The 27,015-nt window shown below is 40.0% G+C and overlaps 1 protein-coding gene across 1 annotated transcript in view; it reads right to left on the bottom strand.

Moving 5' to 3' along the window:
* plxnb3 (plexin B3) overlaps nt 1–24,967 on the bottom strand; it is a 44,590-nt gene extending 19,623 nt beyond the window's left edge. Inside the window, exons 1-3 of the mRNA XM_087780944.1 lie at nt 24,838–24,967; nt 15,281–15,343; nt 392–814 (exon numbers count right to left, since the gene is read on the bottom strand). Of these exons, the coding sequence (XP_087637070.1) occupies nt 392–798 (407 nt within the window). The 5' untranslated portion in view covers nt 799–814; nt 15,281–15,343; nt 24,838–24,967. The remainder of the gene's footprint in view (nt 1–391; nt 815–15,280; nt 15,344–24,837) is intronic.
* Nucleotides 24,968–27,015: the final 2,048 nt, after the last annotated feature.

The following is a 27,015-nucleotide window of genomic DNA, read 5'->3' as shown; positions in this document are numbered from 1 at the left end:
AATGAAGTGGGTTTTTGTAAAAAGAGTTTCTGTGAAAATGTTAATGACAATTTGGGCAAAAGTTCAAGTGCAGTTATGAGGCCTCAATATGTATTTGAATACATTTAATTCACCTAAGGCACCACTTAAGTGGTAAAATATTTACTCAACACAATAAGCAACATTGCTAACGCTAACTGCAACAGCTCCGGATGTTTTACATTCATTTCCTCATACCACAAATACCTTTAAAAATCTATAATCCTGCTTCTGAGAACTACTAACTTAAAACCGGACTAGGTAAAGGTGGTTCTAGCCGATATTTATTTATAACTTACTGTCCGATCTGTTGTGTTTCAAGTTGACAAAAACAGAAGAACAAAAAAAGTCTGATCTTGATTTGGTGTCTTACCTTTTCTCACAGATGCCCTGATACAGGGTCCCGCAGACAATCAGACTCCCCGGGTCGGCCGCCTGTCCCGGCTCCAGCAACAACAGCTTGTTGTAGTTGTGAGTGGGCGTCGCCGAGGAGCAGTCGTGCACGTTGATTGGAGGAAGGCAGTCGGGCGAGTCCAGGTGAGGGCCGGTCTTCACGTGGGACACCACCTCCAGGTCGGAGGTCAGCTGGTACAGGTTGTCCACCCCGCCCACGTATAGGAGCCCCGACTCGGCGTCCAGGAGGAGGTGAGACAAAGGGTTGCCACGGAGATCTAACCCTCTGACCGACGGGGTGGTGGAGGCCACGACGACCTCGGCACGAGGGAGGCGAGTCAGTAGGAGGAGGAGGAAGACAGACAGGGGGAGAGAGGACGCCAACATGGCCGCTCCTCTTCACCTGCAGGAGGACAGAAGTCAGTGTCCAACTGTGTCAATTATTCAAACATTTTTCCGCATTTCTGCCTGTAGACCCATCACTATGGGAACATGGGGGTATCCATGGAAACGCAGCAGTACCCATGGCAACGCTGGTGTCTATGGAAATGCAGCAGTATCCATGGCAACGGAGAAGTGTCAATGGAAATGCAGCAGTATCAAACAACAAACTGAGCGGAAAAAAATGCCTCGCAGCGGTTCCACTGTACAGGGCGGACCTCGGACTGGTCTGCAGGTGGCGCCACTGGCGGCCCTCGTCCTCAACTACTAACAGCCTTTTATCTCCTATTCATTTTTCGATGAATTCTGGGAAAAACTGAGGCCTCGGGACATCTTATAAACACACACTGAGACAGCGCGAGATAAAGAGGGAGAGAGAAGGAGAGGGAGAGAGAGAGAGGGAGAGAGAGGTAGAGAGAGAGAGAGAGAGAGAAAGAAAGAGAGAGTATGGTAATAAAGTTGAAGATGAAGAAACTCATCAATTATTCAACAAAGTGTGAAAAGTTGAAGGAAGGGAAGAGCGAAGGAAGAGGAGGGGGACAAGGAGGAAGAGGGGGAATATGGAAGTGAGGGTAAGTGGTGGGAGATACGCAGAGAAGGTGCAGAGACGTTAATAAAGCGGATGTTTAATTGTACGTGCTGATTGTAACCATGGCAACAGCACACATGCCCGCTGAGACTCTCATCAGGACCAGTGCGAGGGAAGTTACGATCCTTTCCTCACGACCACAAATTGAGTCTTTAAACAAACAACATCTGACCATTTGATCAAAGTCCTGTTGAGGGTCTGTGATCAGAACCTCCACCAGAGACTGCGGATCACAAGGACCACCATCAGAGGCGTCCTCACATACTTTGCCAGGCTCCTCCAACTTAGATTTAGTCATTAAAAGCTTCTGAAAAACTGCGACAGACTTTCTTTGAGATGCCTCAGTGGGATCACCATCAGACTCCAATCTCAACATCACGGGCTTCTGAACCAATTTCTAGAACTAAAGCAAAGATTGTCTCATCAGCGAGACGCCTCATGAGTGGAGCTCTCCGAGTACAGCCAATAATTCCCTCATCAGATCCACCATCAGAACCATCAAGTCAGGCTCTCACAGGGCTCCTCGTAACACCCGTTTAGCAAAGATGAAATTTGGGATGAATATGGGATGAATATATGAAAACCTCCATGAGAGATTCTGACTCTGTTGCCGGGACAATCAGACTCTTATTTTAACATTGTTGACTTTCTGGGTTTCTCGTTGAGTATACACCTCTTTAGGACTAACAAAAAGCACTCAGAGAGCGCATACCTCTGCCAAGCAGCTCAGGTAGCCACACCAAATTTTGTTTGAATAGACTCTCAAATCAATAAAACACTTTATTTTAAACATTTGTGTTGGTTTTATTAACAGAAAATGTGCTAAAAATCACATGAGCAACAGTTACATTTGAAAGAAGGCATGTAAAATGAAATTAAATCAATATAAATATTCAAGTGCTAGTTTAAAATAACACAGTTTAGCCCCAACATTGGACTGTTAATGTCTCAGTTAATGGAAAAACGAACTGTTGAAATATAATCAATATCTTTTGTTTGGCTAAACATCAGATAAAAATATATATATACAAGTACTAAGTTGTTTGTGTTTGTTTACCATTCTCATAGATATAGCACATGTATCAGAAAAAAACTAAACCATTCTTACGATACTCAGTGCCATTAGAAAGTTGTTTGGTTGAATTCAACATTTCAAAAGTGGAAAATTTGAAAAAAACATTTCATATTTTATTATTATTTGAGTTAGTAGTTTTCCATGTTGGAATGTTGAATTTGTTTTTATTGAATATTTGAAATCAATAATCTTTACATTGAAAGGTTTAATGTGTATTTTTAAAATTATTCTTTTTGAAAATATTACATTTTTTGTATTCAATGATTAAGAAGAGAAAATAATTTCCACCTTTCAAAAAACAAATGATCAAAGTTAAATAAAACAACTGAATATTATGATGGAACTGATGTACCTATATATAGGGGGCACGGGAAAAATCCACACCACATCCACATCCTCATCATGAACTTTCCACGGTGCCAGTCTAGGGACTACTCTGGGTACTCCTATTGAGATGAGCACATGGAAACTGAGGGTCACCAGGACCTGAACCATAAAGCTCGTTATGAAGAACTTCAGCTCAATCTGTCTCACCCACCAGGGCCTAAACTGCATTAATGATTCCCATCACTCCGGCCCGTCTAGACTTCCTCATCAGACCCCACAGAGAGTGTAATTGGGTTCAGAACCTCAATGAAAGCCTCAACTTGTCAGGTCACACTGCATCGTCCTCCACAGACTGAGAGGCTGAACTCTCTCATCAGGACCGCAGGTGAGGCGCTCCCACCGTCTGATATGCTGTAAGTACCATGTTCCCGGTCTCCATGACGACGGTTCTAACGCTCTAGGTGACGACTGTTCAGCAGTTTTACTTCTTTTGTTCCCTCCGCCTACTCCCCCACTCCCCCTCCTCCTCCTCTCTGTATGGAAATTAAGGACGAGCAGCTTTCAATATGTCGAGGTGATCACAGGCTGCCTTACCTCGGGCTCACACACACACTCACACACACACCCCTTCATCCACACACACACGCTCGCTCTACTGTAAATGTGTGTCTTCTCTTTGAAGTTGAGAGTCAGCAAAGTGAGTGTGTGTGGAATTATTTCTCTTTGTTCAGTCTTCTCTTTTACTCCCAGGGACCCCCTCCTCCCTCCTTTTCTCATTTCCTCGCTCGCTCCCGTCCTCTCCCATCCCAACCTCTCTTTCCATCTCCCTCGTTACCTCGCCCGCTCGCTCCCACCCACTCACTCACTCGCTCGCTCGCTCGTCCTACTTTCCTCAACAGAAACTGACCACAACTTATTGAAAATCAGACTGAAGCTGTGATGACACCGTCGCAGCGAAGCAGGAGAAACAGGCAAAGACCCTCGGAGCGGAGGTGGGCGTGGTCCCAGAGATCACAGTCAGATGATTTATGGTCCCCCCCCACCCCCCAACTTCACTTACACGAGGACAGGGCGGATATTGAACATGAAGCCTAAGCCTGCATGAAATATTGTGTTGTCATTACGGCGTCGTTGAATCATGGCGCTTTCCCGAATCAAGTATTGATTAAATCTTTCATATCTCATCCATCGTCTCGATATAATCCTGGTTATATATATATTTTTGTCAAGATAATATATGAGTTTTTGTCTACTCAGGGCGTGTGTTAACTGCTACCGTGTTGGCCATTTCATTTTTCACTTTGTTTAAACAACGATCCCTTGGAGGTGGATGATTCCGTTATTGATGATGCGCACCAAAAAAGCCTGATGCTTATCCAATCACAGCAGCGTGGGCGTGGTTATCGTAAACAAGATTTCATCTTCAGAAAAATTATCATTTTCAGTGGGCGAAGCTTAAGCACATATAATATTTCAATGAAAAGGGAGTTTTGTACAAACAGACACATACTGATGATACAACAGAGGTCCAACATCTTTTTACGACACTTAAATCAACACATTAGTTGACCTTTAACCCCTCTTGTTTGAAAATCTCTAGTCCATGTGTCAAACAGGCATCTACTGTTTCAATCGCTGACCACTAGGTGGCCCCACGGGCGATTTCGAACTATGCAGCAGGTAAGGTATTACCTGCTGCATCCTCACCATGGCGTTAAATGAACACCTTTTATTTCCCCTCATAATAATGAAACAAATCTAACATTTCTCTTTTAATTAATAAACACAAAAATGCAAAAGTAAGAACGCCTGCTGAGGCGCCAATTGGTTGCCTCCCTAGCACATCATATACAAGAAAGTATAAATAGGAATGTCACCTCCATGCATTCTGAAGTTCCAACTGACAGGAGAGTGAACAGATGCTAACGAAATAATCACGTTGTTATCGTCTCGCTCCATTTGTAGTTCAAATGCTAATTAGCAGGTGCTCAACGTGTAGCTTGTACAACATATATTTGCCTCATTAAAAGTTTTCTTCCGACGTCAGTTTCGATATTTATTAACAACTCTCATGACGCCACCCACCTCTCACATTACTGCACTTTGTTGGTATAGTTCGAAATCACCCGTGGGCCAAATTTATAAGGTTATACTCTACTCATTCGGTGATTTGATTTTGTTCATTTTATATTTAAACAGAATTAAATTCTTTCCTTTTTCTAGCATGAGGTCAGAGACTGACAATCAGGCATTCCATTACAGGCAAATTTAAAAGCTGTCAATGAACCTTTGCTTTGGGTTTCTCTCGGACACTCCAGTTTCCTCTCCAAGTCCAAAGAATCAAGGTAAGAAGCCAAACAGAATAGGACCATCCAGGCCGAGCAAGTACTGCTGCTCTTCGGCTGGTTGCTGGTTGACCCGATAACCACGGGAACGACAAGAGCGATCGCAGAATAACATCCTCTCCAGCACGTGTGGCAAAGCTCAGGCCCTAAATTCATTTTACACGGCACCATAATCACTTAAAACAGCTGAAAATGTAATTTCCCAAAGCACACAGAAAACTAGCTCACCTGCACTTGTTTAAGCTTTGATGTTCAAAAGGCTGTTTTCTAGCGAGCAGAGATTACAAATGTGGACAATTCTCTGTAAAAAAAAAAGAAGCTGGAAATTCGAGGAGAGAAACCAGTGAGTTGTGAAGGAGGATCATCTTCGTGGCACCAAAAAAAAAAGAGATAATTATAGCGTAATGAGCCTCCAAGACTTTAAGGGTCTCTTATATTGCGACTCATCTCGACTCTTCTCTCTGTTCACTCATCATGTTTGGCCCCAAATTAGACTTGTTGAAACGTTGGACACTTCAGCTCCTGAGCTACGAACGATCAGTACACATTAACCACCCTCAGCCCTGACAGCCTCCTTCACGTGCCACTTGTGATCAATCCATGGTGTTTACCACGGATCTTGAACAGCCACATACATACATTCTGCTTCATCAACACCACACTGCGGCTCCAGAAGCCCGCCCGACTATTCCACAAGGTGGTTTATGTTTCTTGTAGCGCTCGGAGAATAATTGATCGGAAGGGGTTTAAGATTCCCAGACTCTTTTGCTTGTACATTAAGCCGAGACGGGACCAACTGTTTTTTCTTTTTGGGTCTGCCCTGACCTAGAAGGGTGTTCTGGACTGTCTTAGCTGTGACCCACTTATTCCAGTGTTTGGAATTACCCCTGAAGGGAAACAGCTGATGGTTGTACCATTTACCACCCGTCTGGATCATTGACTCACCCTCGCTCTGGATTTGGGATTAGCTGGTAGCTCGCCAGACTCGACCTTGTGGTGGTTCTGAAAAGAGCAAGTATCACTTCGCTAGCTCCACAGCTGGGGGTTTTTCAGTGACCATTGTTGATATTCTGCACCAAAATGGCACCAGTTCTGATATTAAGGTGGAGAACCAGACAGGAAAGAAAACACATGTTTTGGGGCTTTTGGTTTCTCTGTTTAAAAATATTGACTTTTCACATGAACGCAACATTATAATGAGCCATGATCAGTGCACCAGAAAAAAAGCATAAAAGCCTACAGGGGTCCTGAGTTTATTGGTCCCTCGGGCCCCGGGACACTTTTTGTCTCTTGCCATTTCCAGAATATATTTTTTTAGTGCATGGTACTGTACTCCCCTCATGACTTTCTACACACTGCTCTATTAAGTGTACAATACTATATTATTTATCTTTATTGCAATGTCAAAAGTGATCGACAGCTTTGATTGGTTGGCTGGGCGGCAAAGCATTATCAGATCACAGTTACCGAGAGGGTTGTTGAATGAGCTGGCATTTCATATGCAATGTTGAGTGGACCAAAACCAAGTATTAGGTCGAAGTCGGGGGACCTTGTGTGACCCCCAAGTTCAAGTAAAACTTTTGTTTAAACAAGTGAAAACCACGTCACTACTTCTCAGATTCCATTTCCGTTTTTAGAACGTAACCCCCTCCAGTTTGACATCAGCCAATGATGTCATCAAAACATTCCTTGAAAGATTCTAATTCCCGAGATGTTGTTAGGCAGAGTCGGGGGGCTCAGGACGGAGAAGGAGAATCTTCCAATACCTAATTCCTGAGCACCATAAGGACTCGTGCCAGATGTCTCCGTTTCAAGACTTGTGCCCAGCGTGAAGCTCCACCAACAGGGCTTTGTTTTGTCAACTGTTCCTGATCACCCCGGACAGATTTTGAGGTGCAATCACAATGGGGGGCAGGGGGGTGTAAATCCTCAACGATTTAAGGATTAAAATCACTCCTTTTTTGCAAATGACGGTGTCCTAATGACATCATCAGTCTGCGACAATAAGCACTTTTTGAATGGGGCAGCAGGCAGGGGGATCAGCGCTACTAAATCCCCGGGGTTCTAGGCGGGGGGGCTCAAGGATTGCTTGTTACATTAAAGAGAACAGTTGCTTATCTCAAGACGAGTGTCGAGGAATTTTGTTCTCCAATCAGGAAAATAGTGTTATGAAGGAAAAAGAGGCTGAAAAGGAAGCTTTTCATCAACTGCCAACTGATTTTTTTCACTAATGGATTTCACACTCAACAGCATTTCTTTTGTAAATAAACCAAAAAAACTGCAACATTATGATGAATACAAGCCAGAAAAATCACTTTTTCTTTCATCCGTTCTTTGTCCTCTGAAGCTCAGACAAAAAATGAAGCGAACCAGAACCAAGTGCTGGGTCTAAGTCAGATCCCTTGTGTGACCCACCAGGAAGTCCTGACGGCTGCAAACCACTGACAGAAAGAAAAACTGTTGACATGTCGTCCTCTGGCACGAATGACAACACTTGATATACGCCGGCTACTGAAGCAGAAAGAAACTGAATATTGATGACGTGGTTGGAAGACTTTGATCTGCTCACGCCGCCTGATGGAATCAGCATTAATATCATTATCGCTCATCAGCGCGCCGCTCTTTCGTACCCCCCTCCGGTGTGTGTGCGTAAACGAGTGTGAATGTTTAAATATATTATGATCACATGTAGGAATCTAAAAAAAAAACAGCTTTCAAGGACGATTTTTTTTAGTGACGAGCGGGGCCCGGAGGGGGAACCCCACCCAGTTTTTCCTCGACGACTAGAACCGGTTCTTGTCTTTTTTGTTTCGATTTACAAAATCATTACAGATTTCACGCTTAGTGAAGTAACACCTCGCTTCCTTCTTCTGGACTCGTCATAACCACTTGGCAAGTTTTTAAAGATGGCAGTTGAGAGTCTGCCACTTAAAGTGTTTGCATTCATTGACAAAAAAAAAAGCCCTGGAACTCCACTATAGTGCGTTATGACACCTTTTATCAGGACCAGCATCTACTTTTCCCTGGTGTCTGCCCACCACAGAAATGGTAAATGGCTCTCATCCAGGAACACTTTTTTGTTCCTCCTGACTTCATTTACATATTTACCAAAATACCACTGTATTATTAGAGCCGTCACCCTTTGACATTGAGAACTAGACAACATACTTTTAGACAGAACACCCTAAAAACACCATGTTTTTCCTCCATATATTTGCTGAAATTGATTCGAAAGATCAACAGATTGAGGCCGTACAAGAAGTCGCTTCTTGCAAATCGCAAGACTTTCGTTTTAATGTTTGGTTTTGCTGCCATTTTCAGGAATATCCGACATCCCTCAACACTTTTTCTATGGGAAGAAAGCTCAAACTTTATATTTTTCGGTGGAAATAACAAAACAAATCTGCTTTTAATCATGAAGTTTAAAATGAAAGACACTTCGTCATTGACAAATCTTCCTTCTTCCGAATTCTTACTTTCTTCCTGTCTAGTACAGCGCCCCCTTCAGGCTGCAGTGCACCTAGTAGTGCGTACTGTAAGAGTGACACAGTGAAGACACGCCCTCTACTGGAAGAAATGTTACCTCTACAGGTGCGCCTGTTGAATGACGTAATAAGTTTGTAATTTGAGAGAGACCACCAAACCGCTCCTTAAATCAGCCAAAGAACTTAGTCCAATCACAAGTCGATAAGGCAACATATCTTCGATCTCTTCAATCATAGCCAACAATATTCTTACCCAAATATTTAAAAAAGGAAAATTAATCTTTATCTCTTCACCTTTATTCCCCATCTTTAAACCAATAGTTAAACAAACATTTAGCATGACAAGCGCCCTCTGCTGGATGGCCTTGGTAAGTAAGAATGAGAACACTTTAAATAAATCCAGACATTCATGTTTAAAGACTTTGGATTGAAACCTTATTTACACATAATGAGTTAAATAAATATTTAACACTTCATGACACATTTTTGTCAGGAAGAAGTTCAGTGAGACTATTTACTAAAGACAAATAATCTTGCACAAAGTCACATGCAACTATTTAACTCCTGATCCAGAACCAGAACCACTGAAGCTGAAGTTGACGTCTAGAAAGACTTTTGTCTGACCCCTGACCAGCTGTACTTTGTGTTCTGGTCCTGAAGACGTGCTTCGAGGGGGGGGTCCTGCGGGAACTTCCGACCGGTCCCCCCCCCCCCTTAATCAAATCACTGTAAATTAATCAGAGCCAGCTGTCAATCAAAGCCAGAGAGCGAAAGAGAGAGCGACACTCACTTCATGCAGGAGACACCCGACGTTCTTTCATCGCTCCGAAAACAGATGACTGAGAGTCAGCGTGGACGAACGACGCGCTCAGACAGATGGGGAGAGAGAGGGAAAGAGGGGGCGGGGCACAACGTAAGGAAGGGGGCGGGGTGAGGTGGTGGTGGTGGGGTGGTGTTGGGGGGTGTCACCAGCCTGCAGCCGGCTTTAATCTCATTATTCACAACAAGACATTGTTAGAGAGCAAGGAGGAGGGATTGGGGGGTGGGTGGGGGGTGTCAGAAACAGAGAGCAGGTGGGGTTTGGGGGAGGGGCTTCGTTGAATGAAAGGGGGCGGAGTCAGGGTCTTTAATATTTAATCGGTGGTCTGGGGCGTGAAGTTAGAAAGTGAGGTAGTAAATCAGCGTTCGGCGGCGGAGGCGGCCACACCCACCTCTGCCGTGTGTTATTGTGCGTCTGCCGCCCGTCAGAAGGTTGTGTGCGTTATTTCCTGCAACAGTTTTTTGGAGTGTTATGCCGGGCCTTTGTGTGGGTGCGAGTCAAACTCTGCGTTTTAAGAGAGGTCCTGAAGTTAGCATTGTGTGTGTGTGTGTGTGTGGGAGCAAGACATGCTTATCAGCCTGCAAACCTCTTGTGTTTTATGCATCTGTGTGTGAAATGTTGTGTACAGTCTACAAAATCACTGCCATTTCCCACGTTAAAAAAAAAAGTAGGACAAGTAAGACATTTTGTCATTTTAACAACCCATAACATAAGATACACTTGAGAAATAATGCATTAATTATATATATATATTTTTTTTTTTATTATATTAAGTTTTTTTTTTATCACATTCATTAAGTTTCCACAGGTCAATATTATAAAGTATATTTTCAATTAAATTTTAAAATTCACAAAATATGTATTTGAGTGTTAAAACAAAGTGTAAAGAACAAATTCTTATTTTATCTAATCAAAGAAAACAAACACAAATGACTTAAAAGTTTGCTTAAAAATAAGAATTTGAAATAGAAAGTTACTGAAAGGTATATATTCATATATTCAATAAAAATTAACAGTATTGATCCCTTAAATAAATGTTTAACCCCTGTGTTATCTCCGGGTCAAGGTGACCCGAAGGCCTGAAAACCAACGTTTTTGTATACATTTACACACGTATATATAAATAAATAATTTTACAGATGTAAATATGCATTTTTTAAATTTAAAAAAAGCTATACTAGGTGACTTTAATTTAAAAAAAAAATGTAAATGAATAGATCAGTCATAACTATGTAGATATATATTAACGTTAACGGTTAAATCTGTTTAATAATAAGTATTAAAGCAGCCTTTAAGTACAAACACTAGTGTGATCCGTTATGCGACATCAAATGCTAAAATGATCCTCTTTGTCTATACGTGTGCACATGCTATTTCTGTCATTTGTTACTCCGTGTCTTTGTCATTGTTCCTCCCAGCATGTGAGTCACTGCGTGTTGTTGTCACTGTATTTTGATGTGTGTGTGTTTTTGTGTTCATTGTCTTCGGTGCGTTTACTAATAAAAGATGTGAGGGGGAAAGTTTCATTGTATCTCCCAAGTTTTTTCCGGCGCTGCTATTGTACCGTGTGTACTTAATGTGTGTGCATGTGACTATTCCTGTGTGTGTGCGTTAACAAATAAACAGCTGTGGTCCTCGATAAAAGGTCACGACCCCACGCCTGGGCGAGACTATAAATTTGTGAGGAAACCACACGTTTTGGACTAAAGAACGAGAATGAGAGTCTAGAATGGGAAAGAACCGGACCGGTCGAGGACCAGTACCAGAGAAACCGAGTCAGGAAAAAAAAAGGAGGCTCCGTGACTGGACGGAAGCTGATGATATCATCGGAAGTCTGAGTCAGCTGATCAAAGTATGTCACCTCTGATGCTCAGGTGTTGTCGACATCACAGGGTGAGAGAGTGAGAGAGGGAACCGACATATTGGTCATAGACATGTTGGTCACCAAACACTTAGACATGTATTTATGTGTGTGTGTGGGGTGTGTGTGTGCATGTGTATGTGTGTGTGTTTGTGAGTGTGTTTAATATTGCATGAGGGGGCTCCTGGTGAGAAGTGGACAAACACTCCCAGCTGAGTTCTAACTCTCTCTTTCACGCACCCCTGCACACACACACACACACACACACACACACCTCAGGGTGTGTCTGGTCTTTTATTACAGCCTCTGATTGATTTATATCTGTGTGTATTTCAGAGTGTATTTCTCAACATTTACATCTCCATATTGACCGGGCTTTATTTGGGGTTTATTTTTTCAGGCGGTTCAATCAGACAGTGTTCCAGTCTGAGGTCACGCCGGGGCGACCTTTGACATGCCGCTGAATATTTCCAGTTGAATGATCGTTGTTTCTCCACACAAAGGAGCAGCTGAAGAAAAGAGCAGCATCTCCAGTGACCAGATATTCACTTTAATTCTTCCTGTTTGAACACCTGCTTCTCCAGGAAAGATGTTGTTTTTTTTATTGTGTTTTGCTGGGATATTAAATCCCGCCTTTGGGGAAGAGGAAGGATTCGGGTCTAGTCAGCTGAACCCTGCAGATATTCAACAATAAAAATGATTTGAATAACTTAAAACAGTGAAAACGAAATCGTTGACCTTTTTTTTTACCTTAATTTATCATAACTCAATTTGAGGCAAAAACAACTTTTCTTACAGAAGTTTCTCGAGACGAGAAAAAACACAATTACCCGACAGACAAAGAACACAATCATGATCCCCTCCCGCCCCCCCCCCATCCAAACAAAGATTTCAGTGAACAATAGCAGTCAACCTGAAATAAATCATCTAAATTATTGATGATGATAATGACAACAATTTGTCATTATATGAAACATTTTGATTACAAATTAAAGTAAAACGTTTTAAATTATGATTTATTTACTAATGTAGTTGCAATTCCAATGAAAAATACATGTTTTTATATAATGTTTTTTAAATAAAATGTAAGTAAGCAAGTAAACGCTTTCTAGACCAGGGTCACAAAGCACTTTAACCATCAAAAACAATACACAGTTGAAATATATGCTTTAAAAGACCAAGACAGGTGTTTCTTGAAGGAGTCAGTAGATCATCAAACACAGAGAGAGAGGAAGATCGTTCCAAAGCTTAGGAGCAACAGCTTGAAGGATTTCTCTCCTCTGGTCCGGAAGCGTGTTCAGGAACCATCAGTAGATTCTGATCCACAGACCTCAGAGCCCAACGTGGGGCGTAAGGCTGGATCAGATCACTGATGGAAGGACTGACCATGAATAGCTCTAAAAGGAGTAACCAGAATTTGAAAATTGTTCCTAAAAGAAACTGGCAGCCAGTGAAGCGTAACATATTCGGATCGGGGAAATGCGAGTTCTTCTACTAGAGCAGCTCAGAATTCTCGCTGCAGAGTTTTATATTAACAGCAGGCGAGACAGCTCCTTCTTCTTCTGACACCAAAATAAACTGTTACAATAGTCTAAACATGTAAAAAACACAAACGCATGGATAATAAGCTTGTATTTTGACTTATTATTAACATAATAAATGTCAATTTTAAAAGATTTATCTTCATTATGCACAATTACACTCATCATTTAACCTCCACTTTGCCTTTTTTCTTTGGCTGTCCTTTTCTTTGACGGCCCCTAACAACAGTCACGGTATTTAACTTGGCCCCTGGGGAATTTGTGTTGAGCAACATTGTATTTCACTGTGATGGTTTTTGTTGTCACTTTTATTTTAACCACAGCTGATGTTACTATTGTACTAGAGGAGTGTGTGTGTTCAAAAGTGTCCCGAGGGCCTTTTGCAGCCCTGGAGCAAAACTTTACGTGGCCCTAGTCTAGTCCCCTCCTCATTCTCATTTATCATCCTCCATCATCTTTGGTCGTCTTCCATCTCAGAACATTTTTAGACCAACAATGACAACATCCGTCCTCCTCATTTTTGTCCCCAAACTTCTTGAGTCACTCCGCGTGACAAGATTATATATATTATATTAAACAGTAAGAGTTTAAGCTGACTTAATGGCCCACATAAATTAGTCATGTCCCGGATTTGACCCCTGGGCCCTTGACTTTTTCATCACGTCAGTGACCTTTACTGTCCTGTATCTTTAACTCCTGCAAGTCGCCCCCACCCTGCCTGCACTCCCTCCTCTAGTGGCGTTTATTATCATACTTTTTTTAAAGCTTATTATACTGGTAAAAGCCGGATTTATTACAATTATAGTTAACGTTTTTCATCACTACTTAAATTTCCGTGATCATGTACTGTAATTTATTTCTTATGATTATTAGATGCAATTTAATCATTTTTAATACCGAGTTACTGCACTGTCAAAGCTGCTAACTCACTAATGTTCTGAAAATGAAACAATTGACGCATTAAAACTCCTTAAAAGTGGAGCTCAATAGACGCAGTGGAAGCATTATTTACCTATGCCAGTGTATATCAATGTGTAGATGTGTGAGTGCGTGCGTGCGGGTGTATAATTTGAGGGGTTTTCAGCAGAAACAAAAGACGAAGGACGGGGAAGAGGCTTTAGAAGGGGAGTGTTGGGGGGTGGGGGGGGTGGGATCGTTCAGTGTGAAAAGCAGCTTGTGGACGAAGCAACCAGGCAGAGTAATGACTGGAGGGGGAGGGGGTGAGAGGTGAAGGGGGTGAGAGGTGAGGGACAGTAATTGGTAGGAAATGCATGTGATGGAGTGAAACACAGACACACACATACACACACACACACACACACGCTTGTTCGCTCGCTCTGGTTCCAGCCGACGACTTCAGTCTGAGCGAATTGATCCAGAGAGTCACCAGGAGGCGCTACATTGATCCAACTAAACAATTAAACAATGCAGGAGAGCAGACATTCCTGAAGATCACAGCTTCGCCCAACAGTACTCGGGACTTGTACTCAAAGTTTAATAGCCTCAATGAACACTACAGTACTTGTATACAGAAAATCCTCATGCAGAAGAAAAGTAATAATAAATAACCTAACTGGTAATCGAACATGTTTCCATGGTGTCATCTGTCGGTATTATTTTGTGTTATTCTGACAACCTTTACACTCCTTTGCATCACTCTTGCCGCCACATTGATTTGGAAAATTGGAGAAAGCATGCAATGAAATGGAATGTAAGGGGGGTTGACATAATTTGATTTATTGTTGTCGTGTAAAATGTATTTTCTCGTGCAGGAAAATATCAGAAATGTTGTTCATTACTGAGGTCGAATCGCTTATTTTGTCTCAACATACTGACGAGTGATTTGAAAATCACAGGTTTCTTATCTTTGTCTGAACTAAAATCTTAGACTCTCACATCACTCACCCTGGAAGTCATCACTTAGCAACCGATTGAAGAAATATAAACACAAAAACCTTCATCTACTCCTTCATCATGAGGAGCAGCAAACAATATAAACAACAATTTGACAACGTCTGTAATTTAAGCATTTTATTTAATATCAATTCTTGTAAAGTCATTCACATCACTAATGGTAAGTACACAATCATTGTGTAGTGGTTTAACTGTAATAAAATGTCGAGGTAAATTAAGTGTGTTGGGATAAAAATAAACCTTGTGTTTATTTAAGCAATATTTAAACATAAACCTGTTTGTTTTTTTTATCGTGAAGATGAAGCTACGGTTGGCTTGTGTTGCAACAAACCACAACCACAATAAAAACAGACTTCAATGTGGTCACTGTAAGTGGTTACACACATGTCTAAGTGGGTAATCGATTACACAACAATACATTAAAGCTTATCAATATGGAGGGAAAGGCTTGAGTTTGTTAGCTGCACTGACCTGCTGCCACCACCAGGGGCCTGTCTTCGGTGATTACGATCAGGAGCGATTTTCATCAGGATTCTGGAACACAAACATTCAGGGTTAGCGTTTAAAATATACACATTTTATTAAACAAAAAGAGAGACTACATGTTTGCACACATGCAACAATAAATATCTTGTAATATGTGTCCTAAAAAACACTATATGGATATAAAACTATCCAGCGCACACAAAGTAGCAGTGGTGGCGTCGTTCAGATCCACCACGATCATGGGGGTCCAGACCAGAAGGTTACGGGTACCAGCAGCTGAAAGCAGTCACAACAGACAGGTGGACTCAACTGTCTCCCCCATCAGCTGCACTCCCACATATGAAGGAGCCAGTTGTGATGATTGTGGCTCCAGTAACAACAACTGGTCTCAGACTAAAGAGCCGACAGGACACTTTTTTTTTTTTCCATGGTGCAACATGATGCCTTTTATTTCTAAACAAAAAAAAAAGAATACAAAATGAAAACTATAATTTAAATGTTGAATGAATAAAATAGGTTGAAAAATGAACAGTATAAACACAGAAAAGAACCCTCAAATATAATTGTATTTGAGTGTTTACGGTTCAGGGTGACTCACTTGTTATTCGAACTGGTGTCTGTGCATCTGTAATGAAATGAGCCCCAGTTTTAATGCACAAAGTGTCCTTTTATTTATTCATGACGACAAAACACTGCTCTTGGCTACGACTGGCATCAAAACAACTGGACTCCTGCTGTCTCGGGCTCCTTCGTCCTCCCTCAGCTCGCTGACCTCAGTCTTTTTCTAACAAGGGGTTTCTACAAAAGTGCCATTTTTTTTGTGGTCAGACTTTTGAGTGGACGAAAATGTAGGGGTGTGTATTGGCAAGAGTCTGATACAATGCGATACGTAGTGTAATACAAGTGCAAAGATGTAATATGTTAGGATGTATTGTAATACCAGAGTAACAACCTTATCTACAAATGTTTTTAAGAGATACATTTGTAGTATTGTCGAGTACTTGACTCTGGTGTTGCAGGATTTACAGACCACATGACTCTTGACAAAGTCGTAGCTGCTTTCATTTGTTTTGAAACCAAAAGAGGTCCAAACATAAAGCTACTGGAGACGACTGTATCCTCTCGTCCTCAGTCATGGCCGGGATCTCAACGTTCTTTAGTCGTTGAGGACGTAAGGACTGTTGCCATCTAGTGGGACGGGTTTAATTGCACACACAAAAATTAACAAACACTGTGGATATTTAAATTTTAATTGTAAATTTAAAAATGTATTATTTTATACCAACTTTATTGAAATATCAACGATACGGTATCAAGGGAAAATACTCTTAGAGCTTGAGCAATTCAAGCTTTAAAAGCTACTGGAATCAACTGTATCCACTTGTCCTCAGTCACCGCCAGGATTTTATTAATTTGTTGGTTGATGAGGACATAATGACTGCTGCCATCTATTGTAACACAAAAATGAGCAAACGCTTGAATATTTGCATGTTCATAATAAATAAAAATGTTTTGTTTTTTGTTTTTTTTACGAACACAAAAATTAAAAATTAAAATGTGATTTAAAAGAAACCCCCAAAAAAGCAATACATGATACAGTATCATGGAAATAAACCACAATATTGTGGTGTAAAGATATTTTCTCACACCCTTAGTCAAAATGTTTAAAATCTTCTCATTGAAAGGTTGAAGGATTAAAGAACGACAAGTCAAAAAAATAGTTAAGTCAACACAAACCCGACTGCCAGAACTTCCAGTGTGTCGTCACATGACCACTAATGGATCAGGTGACAGTCGTTACTTCCCAGTTGTCATCAGGGAGTCGAGCCCTGACTCCTGATCCGACGCCCACAGACAAACAGGAGAGACCTTATGTTTTCTATCGAGGCCTCCAAATAGGCCACCGGGCGATTTGAGAAGACACACAAAGTCGCACACACACATCAACACACATCAACACACACACACTAGATTAGTCAGGAAGCCTTCATTCTTCAATCTGTGGAGTTAATCTGATGTTGTAAATCTGCAAACTGAGACATTATGGAGATGTAATCTGTTTATCCAGAACACGCGCACACGTCGACGCACACACGGACACTGGGGGAATGTTAAAGGAGCAACAACGTTTCCCACTTTATCTCAACAAACGGACCAATTAGAGCGCGGCACCGTCGCAGCAGGACCGGGTCCCATGACGGGTGCTGAATATGGAAGGAGAAAGTGGGAGGAACAAAAAGTTTCCGACACTCACATGGTTTTTACTATCAATCTGAGGTCACCAGAGCGATAGTCGAGGTAACCATGGCGACGTCCGAAGGAGCGCCATGGTAACTGTAAAAAAAAGTTTACGGGGAAGTTACGATGATAACGGCGGAGTTGTGTGTCTTTTTTTCTCCAGAAAAACCAGCCGCTCTATGATTTATTAATATCACCTGCAGCTACACACGGATCTGACACACACACTCACGAGGGAGCGGGGGGGTGTAGTTAGAGATGGGGGGACGGGGCGCCAGTTGGTGTGATCAAGGACGAGGTATTCGCACTTGACAGCGTACGAGTGTGTGTTGTGGTAATCGGTTGGGGGAGGCCACACCCTAATCTGGATCAACAATGGAACCCCCTCTAAAGTCGCGCACAAGCCGACGAGCATGTACACAAGAAAACTAGACATTGTCGCGTGGATGAATACGCACGAGGTTCCTCCCCAAACAGCCGCATCACCTGCGGATCATTTCCCGGGACCTCAATTAACCGGCGGAGACAAAAGGAGGCAGTTTTTTTCTTAAGAGTTCTAAGCGAGGCACAGCTGCTTCTATTATCGTCACAATCCTCCACATCACAGCGACAATTATGATCATTATCCCTCGACGTCTTCATCATCATCATCATAATCCACGTGATCACAATTACCATCATCGTTGTAATCTATGATAATCTGTCAGTCCACTCCGTGATAAATCGTCGTCGTCCTCAACATCGTATTAAAGAGAACGACACGCTTGCTCCTTATGGACTGGATCCGATTAAAGATATGAAGTATATAAGGTGTGGCCCCCGGGGACCCCTTCGCCTGAATATGCAGCCGTCGTGGAGTTTAAATGAAACTACACCATTTATATTATACTTTAGACTTGAACAACACGTGATTTATACATTAAAGTACCTTTTACCCAGATTATTTCAATTTATCTAAATAAAGTGACGTGAAATCTTAAAAAATAAATTAGTGATCAATTTCTCTGAAGGAATTTTATGAAACCTGGCCCACATTTATTCAGTTACAGTTATTTTCTGTTATTTGTATACATAATTTTTTATAAAAATGTATTATTATTATTTATTTTTCTTTATTTTATTAAATGGGTTTATTAATCAATACATTTTTATAATTGTATTTCATTTAATCCCATCATTCCTCTTTATGGATGTATTCTACTATACATGTATATTTCATTTGTTTTAATATGAACGTATGTATGTATAAATAAACATATATGTGCATTTGTATGTACTGTATATTTGTACACAAATTAGGGCTAAATGTATTTTTCTCTAATACAATAAATAATCAACATTATAGTAAAATGTATTTTTTGGTGATTGTTAAGATAAAGTTATTAAACAGTTTTTGAGATATAGGCAAAATAATAATAATATTGAAATAAAAGGAGAAGTTTATTTAGTTAGTCACGTGACTACATGACGTCTCGAAGATAAAATGAACTTTAAATTAAATAAAATCGCAACCTTTGCGATATAATAATCACATTTCTTAATATTGCGATTATAATTATATTTGCAACTTAATCGTTCAACACAAATGTTTCATTATTAGTCAATTAGTCAATAAAAATATGTATTAAAAATGTAAAAAGGTGTCAAAAATATAAACATACATTTAAAAAAAAGGAATATATAATGAATAATTTTTTCATATTTTTTTGTGAAGGAAAAGGAAATTCCTTCACTCGTGAACATGACACCAAGATACTTCTGGGCCTCTTTGCTCCGGCAGCTGCCCCCACGACCTCAGACATAAGGGAAGATATTTTCTGACTTTTTTCCCCCCCGAGTCATCACATAAAGTCACGTGAAATAGGCTCCTTGACAGAGGTATGCTCCGTCTTAGTTATTTTCTAGTCGGAAAAGAAACATCGGTATTCTGGTCACTAGCTGCTAGAAGAATGAGGTCGTGGGGGCAGCAGCCTCAGCAAGGAAGCCAAGACTTTCATCTCCCCAGTTACTTTGTCCAGCTCTTCCTGGGTACCTCAAGTGTTCCCAGACCGGCTGACAAACACATCAAGCCTCTCCATCTTCATATTCTGCTTCTCTCATCCATTCTTTTAATGGATTACCACCAGTTCTCAAGGTGAGCCACAGACAGGGCGAGACATCCTGACACTGATGAATTAAAAAAAGGATCATAATGCAGATCTACACAATCTCAGCAGGAGCAGGATTGAAACATCCACTGACAAGAGCGAGGATACATGTTCCAGAATGTTTGGTAGTGATGTAAGAGCTTGTCGAGCAAAGGTTTCAGGCGATATGAGAGTTTAATAGCTGTCAGCAGACAGAAGCCTCTGAAGCGTTTAGTTCTGATCCTGGAGTGATGATGCTTTGACTGGAGGTGCTCCGCAGCTGCCGCGGCTCATCGTTTAAAAGGTTTCAGGCGTATTAACTTCTCTTATCCCACGTCCGACCCGGCAGTTCTACCCTTTGAAACACTTCTTTCCCCCCCCCTCGTCTGAATAGATGACAGTTCTGATGGTCGCAGGAGCTCGTGAACAGTTCACAAGACTCATTATTTTTCGGGGGTGAGAAAAAGTTTTTTTTATCAAGAAGGTCTAACTCGGCGGTGATGTAATTTCCCCTCCATAACCTTAAAAACAAGACTTGTTGGACGAGCGGGGAGGAAGCAAAAGGAATAATTAATGCTCGCGCACGCACACACATGCACCCGGAGGGAGCGTCCCAGTGCAGCAGCAGCAGGAGGCTGAGGGTCCCTGAAGAATCCAACCAGCTCGCTTTCATCTGCTGGAACAGATGAAGCACACACAAACACAGCGACACAGACGCCGAGGAGAAAATGCGAGGAGATCCGGTCTGATTCATGTGTGTGTGTACAATGTGACAACTCACTCACACACACAAACTTTTTGTGGAATTTTTGTGTCCAGCGCTTTGGTTCCTTTTGCCGAACGGGGGAAAATGTCACATTTTAAAAGGGTCTTTGTTGGAGACAGGAAGTGTGCGTGCGTGTCTGCACAGTTGTGTGTCTGTTTGTGTACACGCACATTTGGCATCGTGTTTTTTCCTTACATGCAATTGTGTCTCCACATGTTGCGAGTGAGCATATGTTTGCCTCCGCGTGTGTTGTTGTGCGTCGACAACACTGTTTGTAGATGTGGATGCACATATGTCGTCGTGTGGTTCCTTCTCTTGGTGTGTCTACGTTTGTACACAATTTACATATATTAGGAATAGCTGTTAACCTCAAATAAACTTTAAATATAAATAACAACACACAATATTTAAATAGTAACTATATAACCACAAGCAAAAAGTGTAATTATACTTTTAAACCATCTAAAAAAAATAACAACATGAAAATAGTAACCACAATATCTGCTCATTTAAGTTAGCATTTATCCCTTTAGCAGATACATTAGAGCTGCATTTCTGGCGTCAAACTTCACTATTCCACTTTTTCTAAACTGAAAAATAAAGATACATATGCGAATTAACTCTTGTATGTTTAAAATGGATCGTTTTAAAATAGTTTTCGGCCTCCAGCGACATGCTTTAACTTATTTACTGCTAGCCATGTCTGCTAACTGCTATGTTAGGTCCTGCTATGCTAGGTCCTGCTATGCTAGCTACTGCTGTAAAATGTGATGAAGGAGGTAGAAAACTGGCTACAACTGTTTCATTGTTTGTTAGTTTCGCTATCGTTTGGTAAATTCTTTTTTAATAAATAAATATTTTAAACATAAAAATGTACTTATCATGCATTAAATTACACTCATTTTCTACTCACTGTCATGTCGAATACGGGTTGGCATTATTTTTGAAGTAATCAGTTCCATTTTAGAATCATAGGAAAAAATGCAAGTTCATGCTAACGTAGCGATCAGTGCTAACGCTAAAAAAAAGCGTCCAAATACTTACAATACTTTAAGAAACAATTAATAATGTCAGCTCAATGCAAGAAGGATATTAAATACTACCAGAATAAAAGTACTTAGAAGTCTTGGTGCATCGGTTTGGACGACAACAAGTTAGCTTAGCTACATTAGAATTACTGGAAAAAATGCATGTTCATGCTAACATAGCGATCAGTGCTAACGCTAAAAAAAGACGTCCAAATACTTACAATACTTTAAGAAACAATTAATAATTTCAGCTCAATGCAAGAAGGATATTACATACTACAAGAATAAAAGTACTTTGAAGTTTTGGTGCATCGGTTTGGACGACGACAAGTTAGCTTAGCTACATTAGCATGAACATACAGCCCAGATTTTAGCTGTGACGTGTGGAAAGAGTATTAAAGAAGTAGAAAAACAAACTCACCGAGCTAGAGGTTTGCAACAATTTCTTTTCTCCAAACCACCTTTTTGAATTAGATTTTCTTAAATGATAAATGTTGTGGTAAATAGCCTCACACGTTTGTAGATTGTGCGCCATCTTTCTTTTGAATGCACGTGAACATATTCTCAAGTGAACGTGAGCGAGCGCACGTACGCGTGTGTCCTTCTGTGCCTGTCAAGAACTCCAGTGTTGTTGAAGATTAAGGTTTTTTAAATCCTTCTAAATTAGTCTTGAGGAAGTTATTAAGTAGTTCATGACATCATCTCACATCTCACGGTGATGTCACTCAAACGCTCAGGCAGGTTTAGTTAGTTTAGTTACCGTTAATCGCTCCAGTCGGGAATCTTTCTTCCAAACATTAACTCCGGAGTCATGAAGTGAAAACCGGTCAGGAAGTCGGGGGAAGCGGGAGGAAGACGGAAAGGGAAATTAAGTGGGATAAACATGGAGCTGTTGTTTTTATATTTCAAATTATAAAAAAGGAGCAATTTTCCAGAACTTCATAAAACTAACAAGCGGGGGGACGAGAGGAACCAACCATGAGAAAAGATAACATTGTTGTCTGACACAAAGAGACGGTTGTCTGACGACACAAACAAATGTTTTTTTTTCCTTCTCTAATGTTTTGTCATCAAACGCTCGGTTTAATGCTCCGTTTGAAGCTCTAGATGAATGTCATCGGGACATAAATATGTTGTTGTCAGTCATGTGTGTTTGACGTTTTCCTTTTCAGTAAATCAATAAACATTTGTTCGTCTTTCCTCCCTCGGGCCAAATATATATATATATATATATATATATATACACATATATACACCGCAGCAGTTCCATTCACGTGTCACTGGATCCAGCTTTATTTTTTTTTGCTGTGTTAAAACTCGTGTGTAGACAAAAAAAACAACAACTGTGAGGCGAACACAGAAAGTTCTTGTGCCTCAGGCTAGTTTGGACAACTTTTTCCTTAACTGCACTTGCTCTCAGAGGGTTGACGGATTATTTTTCACGCCTGCTGTCGAACATGCTTTTCATGCCAGTGGAATTTTCTTCGCTTAACTGTGGCCACTTGATTTCGCAGTTATTGTGGACGGCACTCGAGAGCGGATCAAACGGCATCACCCGATAACTTCTTTTTTTTTTTAAAAGATCAGAGAAATCTCTAGCCATTATTTTAATAATTCTCTGAACTACACAACGCACCATGTTGATCGTGGGTTGGAGGTGGCAGTTGCGTTCATTTCCGATATTACTGAAGCTCTAATAGTATGTTTAGGAAGATAAAAAAACAACAACTAAACCAACAAAACCCTTCAGTATTCACGAGTCTACAATGATTGAATTAAAGCTTTAAACTCGGAGTGCAAGATAAAATAAAATGGTAGCGAGAATTCTGAACCGCTCTAGTAGAAGAACTCACATCTAAGGACACTTTTATTCAGGCAGGCTATTCCTTGATTCTCTGAGACTCCTGTGTTTGTCTAAGTGGTGTCTTGAACTTTTAAGTATTTATTTTATTAGGTATTCTGTTGATTGTTTAAGCGCATTGTGACCCTGGTCTAGAAAAGCGCTCTACAAATATTACTTACTTACTTACACTTAAATAACGCAATATTCTCTCCTTGATACTAATCGTTGAAGTTGGTATAAAATAACATGTAAATATCCAGTGTTTGTTCATTTTCGTGCAGCAATTAAACTTCCGTCATGCTAAATGGCCGCAGTCCTTACGTAACAACGCTACAAGAACAATGAGATCCTGGCGACGACTGAGGACGAGAGGATACATTCGACTACAGTGGCTTTTAAAGTTGACTTTTGGACATATTTAAGTTTCAAAACAAATGAAAGCAGTAATGACTTTGTCAAGAGTCATGTGGTCTGTAAATTCTGCAACACCAGAGTCAAGTACTCGGACTATACTGCAAATATATACTCGTTACTACAGTATCATAATTTATTGCCTCACCAGATTCTTACACACCGCTACATTTGACAATAGGGAGAGCCACAAACAAACAAAAATCTAAATCTTACGCACATTAAAGACCACTGTTGATGTTTTCATTTTTGTCCAGTTCAAATGTTTCAGTTTTTCGAATTTTCTGTTTTCAAGACATTTCCCAAAACTTCCAATTTGTTTTCTTTTACAACAATGCTTAACGGAAATGATACAAAGAACAGGTGATTCAATTGTGTGAATCTAAATCCAGAAATGATTTAACCATGGTCATCTTTGCCATAATTTAATATATATATATATATTTATACATATATAAAAAAATGTCAAAAATCAGTTGTAAATGTTTGCATTTTAGTTGCAATATTGAGGCAAAATACAACATTATTGTGATATTGCGGATGTAGATGAAAATCATATTCTCTTGCTCAAGGGCAGCTCAGGAGGTCAAAGACTGAACATCTGAAACTATTCGTTTCATGGATAAAAAAATCGCACAAAACACCAGCTTCAGTCTTGACATTTGATGACGTCATGGCCCCTGACACGTTAAACTGTTGCTGAAACAAACTTAGCTGTGTGTGTGTGTGCGTGTGTGTGTGTGTGTGACAGCCATACTGAATACTTCACATTCCAACACACACTGACATGTAGTAACACACACAGCGACACACTCTCTCCCAAACTTCCTTTTGCCGTTGTTTGTCTCGCCGATTCGAAACTTAACACACAAAAGCTCACACACAAAGCTGACATACACAAAAATACACAAGCCGATGTCTAGCAGTACACTTTAGTAATAGATCCCTCGTGTTTGTAGGAGTTACTGACATTCGACATGGACATGCGAGCTTAAGCAAAGTTAAACGAAGCGAATTGCGAACGCAGTCTGGCGCGGCGCGGGGCGGACACGCCTGTCGCTCTCACGCTTCCTTCCTGCAGCTCCAACAAGTCTCGAACATCTCGCGCGTGGACCGGGGGTCACACTCACCCGAGAAGTGCAGGTTAGTCCGTGTTTTTTTCTTTTTCTTCTAAAGTCCGTCCCGCAGGCAGAACCATTGAGAAAAGTCGCTCCACGGAGAAGTCTTCGAGCCGCACAACAGGTCCTATGAGACCCCGCCCCTCCCGCCGCCGCCGCGCAGCGCCCTGCCGCGTCGCTAACCGAGCGCGACGCGCCGCTGCCGCGTCTACGGCGACCCCTTCGAGGATTCAAACTAGCAACCTAACATTAAAAAAACAGTTTTATTATTACGGGAAAATGGCAATGAATTGTGTAATTTCAATAAAAAGTTTTGACGTGATTTCAATAGTTCAACATCCATTTTTTTTATTGAGTTTAATAGAAAAAAGTAACACAACTCAACCACACAAAGAATTAAAATTAGATAATTTAAAACCAATACATGGTGATCCACTTAAACTGCTGGTGTTCGCACAACACAAATAAGGAGTGAAGATGAAAAAGGCTGCAGTTCTCACTCCACATAAATAGACCAGTCCTATGATAATTCAGTCTTTCTGTTCTGGTCTCATTATAAGAGAAAATCCTGAAAAGTTACTTGAAATCTGTTCATCCATTTTTTATGTTTTGTTATAACGGACAGACACACTGACTGGTGAAAGTTTACATTGGAAAATTGTCTTTAAATGCTCAGAAAACATTTTGAAAATTAACATAAATTGGATAAATTATTAAACATAGGTAAGATATTGCAAATACAGATATCCCAGAATTAACAACAAAATAACATTCAAAATATTCAATAAATTATTGAACATAGGTAAGATATTGCAAATACAGACATCCCAGAATTAACAACAAAATAACATTCAAAATATTCAATAAATTATTAAACATAGGTAAGATATTGCAAATACAGATATCCCAGAATTAACAAAAAAATAACATTCAAAATATTCAATAAATTATTGAACATAGGTAAGATATTGCAAATACAGATATCCCAGAATTAACAACAAAATAACATTCAAAATATTCAATAAATTATTAAACATAGGTAAGATATTGCAAATACAGATATCCCAAAATTAACAACAAAATAACATTCAAAATATTCAATAAATTATTGAACATAGGTAAGATATTGCAAATACAGATATCCCAGAATTAACAACAAAATAACATTCAAAATATTCAATAAATTATTAAACATAGGTAAGATATTGCAAATACAGATATCCCAGAATTAACAACAAAATAACATTCAAAATATTCAATAAATTATTGAACATAGGTAAGATATTGCAAATACAGATATCCCAGAATTAACAACAAAATAACATTCAAAATATTCAATCAATTATTGAACATAGGTAAGATATTGCAAATACAGATATCCCAGAATTAACAACAAAATAACATTCAAAATATTCAATCAATTATTGAACATAGGTAAGATATTGCAAATACAGATATCCCAGAATTAACAACAAAATAACATTCAAAATATTCAATCAATTATTGAACATAGGTAAGATATTGCAAATACAGATATCCCAGAATTAACAACAAAATAACATTCAAAATATTCAATAAATTATTGAACATAGGTAAGATATTGCAAATACAGGTATCCCAGAATTAACAAAAACAAATAACATGTATAAAATGTATTTAATTTCATTTTGTATAAATTGCACATCATTTATTTATACGCCATTTTCTGGTAATGTTTATTATTTTATTTAAATGTTTTGTATTTTATTTTCTGAAATTCAAATTGTATTACTTCAATATAATTCCACGACAACAAATTCCTCTGTTGTGTTTATAAAACAATGACAATGATCCTGAGGGATCAATAAAGTTTTACCTTACCTTACCTTACATTGTGAAAGAAAATATTGCTTTTTAATTGACAAATCTCCGTTACATTAAAAGGGTCATATGTGGCCCTCGTGCCATTGCGATTGTTGCATTAATTTCAGAAGAGATTAAATGTAAAATTGCATTTTTGCATGTGTTGTTTTGATCTTAAAATCTTTACCTTAATGCATCATTAGATACCATTAGAGAATAACCGTCTGACAGAGGTGGTGGGCAGACATTTAAAAGGGACCCTGGACGATTATCGTCTGAAACAAAAGGCACAATTACATAAGCCTCCATCCCTGCAGCGAAAAAACGATCACCATTATTTTTAACTAT

Source organism: Callionymus lyra, chromosome 19, assembly GCF_982586985.1.
Source record: "Callionymus lyra chromosome 19, fCalLyr1.hap1.1, whole genome shotgun sequence".
Classification (NCBI taxonomy): Eukaryota; Metazoa; Chordata; class Actinopteri; order Syngnathiformes; family Callionymidae; genus Callionymus; species Callionymus lyra.
The sequence above is the reverse complement of the archived record's forward strand: the minus strand, read 5'-3'. Positions and strand labels throughout refer to the sequence as shown.